This window comes from Microtus pennsylvanicus, chromosome 8 (assembly GCF_037038515.1).
Source record: "Microtus pennsylvanicus isolate mMicPen1 chromosome 8, mMicPen1.hap1, whole genome shotgun sequence".
Taxonomy (NCBI): Eukaryota; Metazoa; Chordata; class Mammalia; order Rodentia; family Cricetidae; genus Microtus; species Microtus pennsylvanicus.
Genome location: NC_134586.1, coordinates 96,900,280 through 96,907,619, shown reverse-complemented (window position 1 = coordinate 96,907,619; position 7,340 = coordinate 96,900,280). Strand labels below are relative to the sequence as shown.

General features: G+C 48.1%; 1 protein-coding gene across 2 annotated transcripts; it reads left to right on the top strand.

Moving 5' to 3' along the window:
* The first annotated feature begins 522 nt into the window (after nt 1–522).
* On the top strand, nt 523–7,032 carry Rrm2 (ribonucleotide reductase regulatory subunit M2). 2 transcript variants are annotated; one of them, XR_012911652.1, is made up of 10 exons: nt 523–657; nt 769–843; nt 1,160–1,423; nt 2,161–2,294; nt 3,394–3,488; nt 3,617–3,750; nt 5,002–5,106; nt 5,201–5,314; nt 5,407–5,776; nt 5,809–7,032. XR_012911652.1 is itself a non-coding variant. In XM_075984061.1 (9 exons), the coding sequence occupies exons 1-9, from the start codon at nt 559–561 to the stop codon at nt 5,557–5,559; spliced, it is 1,173 nt and encodes a 390-aa protein (XP_075840176.1). In that variant the 5' UTR covers nt 523–558; the 3' UTR covers nt 5,560–7,032. The 2 variants fall into 2 exon arrangements, 1 of the variants encoding a protein (XP_075840176.1); XM_075984061.1 differs by having other exon boundaries at nt 5,407–7,032.
* Nucleotides 7,033–7,340: the final 308 nt, after the last annotated feature.

The following is a 7,340-nucleotide window of genomic DNA, read 5'->3' as shown; positions in this document are numbered from 1 at the left end:
ATCGCCTTTACGCGAACCCTCGTTTAAAGACCTCCCCTCTGCTAATCCCGCGGGGTGGGTGCGGTTACCAGTCTCCTGACTGGGGACCCCGAAAGTTGCGGGGCTCGGCAGTCCCCCCTCCCCAGGCTACTCGGTCCTAGCTGGATTCCCCGCACCCCCATATAGCAGGGACGCAAAGACAATGCAGGCGACGCAGCCCAGAGGCCGGCAGCGTCTCGCCAAGCGGTGGCACCAACCTCGGCGACAACTCCCCGCGCCCCCCCAATCCGGGTGCTCGCCCAGAGCCGAGCCTCCCGCCACCCCAAACGGTTCCGGGCCCCCGAGCGCCCGCGCGCCCCCGGTCTCGGCGCAGACTCCGTGGAAGAGGTCTTTGTGCGGAAGAGCGGACGGCGCAACTCCCGCGCCCGATGCACGCTCCAGCCAATGAGCCAATGGCAAGCGCGGGCCCGCCCCCTCCGCGGGCCTTTTAAAAGGTGCTGAGGCTGGCGGGCGCCTGTGCTCCGGGTTCTAGCCACTCCGCCACCTTCTCCGTCGCCTCGGCCGCTGCCCTCGCTCGCCATGCTCTCCGCCCGCGTCCCGCTCGCCACCATCACCGACCAGCAGCAGCTGGGGGTGTCGCCGCTGAAGCGACTCCACCTGTCCGAGAAGGAGAACACGGTGAGCGCGGCGGACTTGAGGGGGACGCAGCTGGCAGGGAGGGTGTGGGTTCCCGGACCCGGGAGGGTGGAGGGCTCCCACCGTCGCTCACGCACGCCTGTGTCCCTGCAGCCCCCGAGTTTCAGCGGGACCCGCATCCTGGCTAGCAAGGCTGCGAGGAGAATCTTGCTGGACCCGGCCGAACCGGTGAGTGACCCGAGGGAGGCTCAGGTAGGTGGGTGGTCCACGGAGCTGCCGGCAGGGGGCGGGACGTCCGCCGCCGTTGGCGCCAAAGTTGCATTGTCCCAGCTGTCTGCCTCAGCCTCTCCACGTTCCCGCCAAAATGTCTCCTTAGGATGCCCTCCTTGGGTCTCCTCGTTAGGAGAATCACCATAGCATGCAATGTGACAGCGAGCCACACGGAACTCCCAGCCAGTGAAAGTACCTGATCTGATGAGAGACACTAGAACGTTCGTCTGGTTCGATTAACATTTTTGGGGTGGTTGTTTCTCTCACCCAACAGGAAAGTAAAGAATCTACTAAGCCCAGCGTTGAGGATGAGCCCTTACTGAGAGAAAATCCCCGCCGCTTCGTGGTCTTTCCCATCGAATACCATGATATCTGGCAGATGTACAAGAAAGCCGAGGCCTCCTTCTGGACGGCTGAGGAGGTCGACCTCTCCAAGGATATTCAACACTGGGAAGCGCTGAAACCCGACGAGAGACATTTTATATCTCACGTCCTGGCTTTCTTTGCGGCGAGTGATGGCATAGTCAATGAAAACCTGGTGAGTCTGCCTGACGTAGCTGTAATTCGCTTAGAGACAGAGGACTGGTGTGTGACTTTCTCCTGTGAATGGGGGCTGGAGAGATGGCTCCACTCGGTGGTTAACACACTTCCTGCCTGTGCAGAAGACGCAAGTTGTGTTCTGAGCACCCATACTGGGTGGCTTCACATCTAGTGATTCCAGCTCCAGGGCATCTGACGGCTCACACTGGCGTCCTTGGGACTTGCCTGTACTTATCCACGAAAAAAACAGTTTTAGCTGGGCAGTGCTGGCTCACGCCCAGAAACAGGCAGATTTCTGTGAGTTCAAGGCCACACAGGTCTACAAAGTGAGTGAGTTCCGGCACAGCCAGGACTGTTACACAGAGAAACCCTGTCTCAAAAAAACAAAATTAACAGTTTTGTTAGACCAGCAAAATAAGAGTTCTTTATTTCCTGGTGGTAAATTGAGCATGTGACATAAAATAATATGCTTTATTGCAGCATCGTGAAGATCTGTACTACAATATATAGGAGCAAATTTGTTTCTAGTTTTTGTTTTACTTATATTTTTGAAACAAATTCTCACTGTAATCCTGGCTGGCCTAGAACTCAGTAAGCAGACCAAGATGGCCTCAAAGATTCCTGCTTGAGGAGGGTGCCTCAGGGCTGGGATTAATCCTGGCATGCTCAAAGGTGAGCCGGTGATGCAACCAGTAGTTTTTCAGGTTTAACTCTGGTTTATTTCATTACCACTAGGTGGAGCGCTTTAGCCAAGAAGTTCAGGTTACAGAGGCCCGCTGTTTCTATGGCTTCCAAATTGCCATGGAAAACATACATTCTGAAATGTACAGTCTCCTCATCGACACTTACATTAAAGATTCCAAAGAGAGGTGAGTATCCACGTGGTGTGTATGCTCAGATACCCAGAACTCACAAACTTACTATTGTACTTCAAGTATTTTTGTTCACAAGGCGAACAGGCAGACTGACTAAGACTGTAGATACTTCTAGGGCCCTTAGTCCTGACTGCTTTGAGCAAAGGACCCAAATTCACTTTATTACTCGCTGAATGAAAAATCAAATATGTTGTAGCTCATGTCTATAATCCCAGCACCCCAGAGACCAGAAGCAGCATTGCCATTGTTCCAGGTCTGGCCAGATGAGATACTGTGTCTAAAACCAAACAACAAACCAAGGCCTGGAGAGATGACTCAGTGGTTAAGCTCTTTCAAAGGACCTAGTTTGGGTTCCCAACCCCTACACAGCAGTTTGGGGCAGCTCATAACCCATTTAACTCCAGTTACATCATATGTCCCCTACTGGCCTCCACAGGTACTCCACACGTGGCGCAAAGAAACATTCAGGCAAAACACTCATACATAAAAAAAATGAAAAATGTGGCTACTGGACTTGAGATGGCTCAGCAGCTAAGAGTGCTGGCTTCTCTTCCAGAGGACCCAAGCAACCAAATGTGGCTCACAGCTGTCTATAGTGGGATCTTAAACGCCCTCTTTGAGTATGCAGGCTTACATGGGGATAGAACACTCAAATACATTACGTAAATATAAAAATGTGGCTACAAATGATTATAAAAAATGAAGTGGAAGTGAGGGGAATTACATACTCTTGACAATACTGAGTTAAAAAATTAACTTTAGACCAGTTTGGTAAAATGTTACTCTACATTAGGGGATTATAGAAAATTAATGGTGGCACAGCTCTGAGTTTGAAGCCAGGCTGGTCTACAAGAGCTAGTTCCAGGACAGACTAAAACTACAGCCAAACCCTGTCTCAAAAAACCAAAAAAAAACAAAGAAAAAGAGGCTTTTATATTATGGAGGTAGAGGGTGGAAAGTCAGGGTTAGGGTGATCAGTTGACCTCAGGATGGAAAGCTGGTGTGGAACAGAACTAATCAGGCCTTGCACTACAAGCTGTTGTGCTACCAGGGGTCTGTGGTATCATGGTTCATGGTACACTTCTGTCGACAGGGAGTATCTCTTCAATGCTATTGAGACAATGCCTTGTGTGAAAAAGAAGGCCGACTGGGCCCTGCGTTGGATTGGGGACAAAGAAGCTACCTATGGTAAGGACTTTTCTTTCCTCCTTAAGCCTGTACGTGATTCGATTGTCCAAGTGATGTCACTGTATTGTCTGCCCATGCTGAGAGTACCAAGCCCTCACCAGGAACATTTCGGTATTGACTCTTGCTAGGAGAACGAGTTGTGGCCTTTGCTGCTGTGGAAGGGATCTTCTTCTCTGGCTCTTTTGCGTCAATATTCTGGCTCAAGAAACGGGGACTGATGCCTGGCCTTACGTTTTCCAACGAGCTTATTAGCAGAGATGAGGTGAGTCTGGAATACCCGCCTGATCTGTGGGATGCCCCCCTGGAGTTACAGGTGGTTGTGAACCACCATGTAAGTGCTGGAAACTGAACCAGGCTCCTTGCGACTGCTGAGCCGTCTACTAAGTCTTGGGGATCTAACTCAGGGTCTTATGCTGGTTAGGCAAGTACTCTGCCACTGAGCCACATTCCTGGCTCCGTATGCACATTAATGGGTGAGTTCAGTCGTACATATACCCAGCAAGGAATAGAATACCTCAAGTGATGTATTGGAACTACTCATATTCTTAGTACATGTATTCCTATTATCCCATAGGCTTGAGTGCGAAAGTTGAAAGCTCTGAATGGGATTTTTAGGGCGTCATAAGCAAGGCTTTGTGCCTTTGTGCTTCCAAATGAATTGGCAATGAGATCAGAGTTCGCTTGGGTTCCTATAGGTCCTTGGAGTAGACTGAGAAAAGACAGAAGGTGTCTGTACTTAATAGTTTGTCCAATCTGAAATGCAAGGAGCAGAAACCCCACCACTCCCAAAACTCAGTGGGTAGGGCAGGTGATTATCTTCCTGTGTAGGGAGATGAACCCTGAGACCTGGGGTGCCATGTGCTAAGAGTCACTGGTCTACTTCATTTGAAATGGTATCAGTTCCTGAGTATCTGAAAGCTCCTCCTCCTTGTTAAGAACTGGAGCGTGAGGCTGTGGAGATTCTTGAACAAAGATAAGCCTCTTTGGATATTAAAAGGGTTGAGTAGGTGGCAGGCACCTTTGAGGGCCTAGAGTTGGGATAACCTATTCCTTGGTATCATAATTGGCAGTTAAACACCTGCTTTCTTTTGGTTTCTGACTTTTAAGACAGGGTTTCTCTATTACAGCCCTGGCTCTCCTAGAACTCTGTATGTCAGGCTGGCCTCAACTCATAAGAGATCTGCCTTCCTCTGCCTCCCCTGACTTGAGTGTTGGGATTAAAGGCGTGTGCCACCATGCCTAGGCCACCTGTTTTATTTTCCTTGCTTTTTGTTGTATGTTTTGGCAGTCTGTAACCTGGCTGGCCTGGAAAAATGTAGGTCAAACTAGCCTCAAACTCACGGGTGATCATGCGTGTGTACTACCATGCCAGGCTAAATACCTTCCTTTGGACAAGCCAAGTGCTCTGGCCAGACAAGTTGCATAAGATCACAAAGATGGATAAAGCATTTTTAATCCACACTGTGAGCAGTTAAGGTTTGGCCTCACAGTAACCTTGAACTTTCCATTCTAGGGTTTACACTGTGACTTTGCCTGCCTGATGTTCAGGCACCTGGTACACAAGCCGTCGGAGCAAAGAGTACAAGAAATCATCATCAACGCAGTGAGGATAGAGCAGGTGGGTGTGATGTGTGTGGGTTGCTCTTACACTTGCCGAAAGGGCGGGCAGTCCTTGGACTCTGGGGTGCTCAGAAGCTTTGCTTGGCCTCTAGGAATTTCTCACAGAGGCCCTGCCTGTGAAGCTCATCGGGATGAACTGCGCCCTGATGAAGCAGTACATCGAATTCGTGGCGGACAGGCTTATGCTGGAGCTGGGGTTCAGCAAGGTAAAGTGTTATTTGTGGCCTGCCACACCCCCACCCCCTCTTTTTTTTTTAAGTTTGTTTTTAACACTTATATCTTGCTGTGACTTTTTTAGATTTTCAAAGTAGAAAATCCGTTTGACTTCATGGAAAATATTTCACTAGAAGGAAAGACAAACTTCTTTGAGAAGCGAGTGGGCGAGTATCAGAGGATGGGGGTGATGTCAAATTCAGCAGAGAATTCTTTCACCTTGGATGCTGACTTCTGAGTAAACTGCCTGCTCTTTGCTGATTATTGTTCTCCCCTTGTCATAAAAAAATCAGCAAAAGCAATCAATTGGCTACACCATGAATTTGTTAACCGGTATCTAAGAACTGGGTAGCTACCTCAATTGGTCCCTTTTTGCTAGTTGTGTCACTAGAGGAAGGATGTTAAAGGTACTCAGATTCTTAGGGGAGATTCTGCCCTTGGCTTCTGGGAGTAGTGTGTGATAGCCTTTGGCCCCAAGCACCAACAGACCCGGGCTCTATGAGAGGCGACCCTCCAGCAAGCAGGATTCAGCATTTGTTGCCATAAGACTGTTTAAAAGATGTGAGCCTCATTCACTGCTTCCCGCGGACTCTAGCGTTTACTTAAGTTTGTAAATAAAACTAGCACTTTGCACACAAACATAGTACTGTCAAGGGGGAAAGCCTGCTTTATTTGGTTTCTACACCAAGCACTAAGTAGTGTTTTGTAAGAAGAGCGTTGCCAAGCTTAATTCTTCAGTGAATTGAGATGCTTCATCATCGTTGAAGTCAGTCCTGTGCAATCTAGGCATTAGCCTGCTGGTGCTAATCGTGTACAGGGTGTGTGTGTGAGACCCCATACATCAGAGCATCTCTGCTTCACACAACCTCCAACTTTGAGTCACGAGAGACTTCGGCATGATTTGGAACACTTGCTGGCTGGCCCAGGCCCAGTTGTCATTTTTGTGAAAAGCAGTATTTTTTTTTTTCAAGGTATTCTTTGCCCCATTTCTAGTTAGTGCAGAGTCTTGAAAAGGCTTTGTAGATAGGATTTCCAGTGATAGACCATGCACCAGTCTTGGTTTTTGTCAGTGGTAAAGCCAGGGCTGAAGTCAGCTTTCCTAAAAGATGCAGATTTTTGAGTGTGTGAACAGGTACTATTGAAATTTGATCCACTTATTAACCCTGACTAGGCCTAGAACTTGCTGTGCAGACTAGGTCAGCCTCTTAAACTTACCTCTGTCTCCCAAACACTGGGATTAGGATTTGTGCCACAATGCCCGGCTTTACCTGGTGAATTCCTACTAAACACCTGAAACCGTACTGTGTGGGCTGTTAATGTGTGTTCAGTTCAGATTGCAGGCTGAAATGCGGACAGTAGATGCACCTAACAGCCAGTGCGAATTAGTCTGTTCTGTGTATTGATCTGTTTTCGTGTTTATGGAACAAAATCCAGAATTCACCCAGTGAGTTTGAGGCTAGTTAGGGGTACATACGTGAAGCTGTCTTAAAACCCAAAACAATGAAAGCCAGCATATTGGTTGCTGGAGTAATTCACATTGGCCTCTGGCTTTCTTGCTAGCTGATGCTATTGTGTTTCAGCAGTTTGACCCCCGATTTTCTTTATTGTATATTTCCATATTTCTGTAATATGAGACCCTTTGTACCTTTTAAATTATTGTTTCCAAAAATTAATAAACTGAAGTCTTACGTGGCACACAAGTGTTAAATGATTGAACTGAAACTTCCTGTATTATGTAAACAGTGTTCTGCCTGCAGGCCAGAAGAGGGCACCAGATCTCATTCTAAGTGGTTGTGAGCCACTGTGTGGCTGCTGATAACTAACTGAACTCCGGACCTGGAAGAGTAGTCAGTGCTCTTAAACCCTGAGCCATCTTTCCAGCCCCCTAACTGAAACTGTTCTTAATATCAATTCTTTGGGTAAAATTTACATTTCGATTTTAGAAAGTTTCTCATTGAAGCTAAGGGGCTTGTTTGCTTTATTTGCTCTTGGCAAGATTTTCCTCTTTTCTTATCTAGG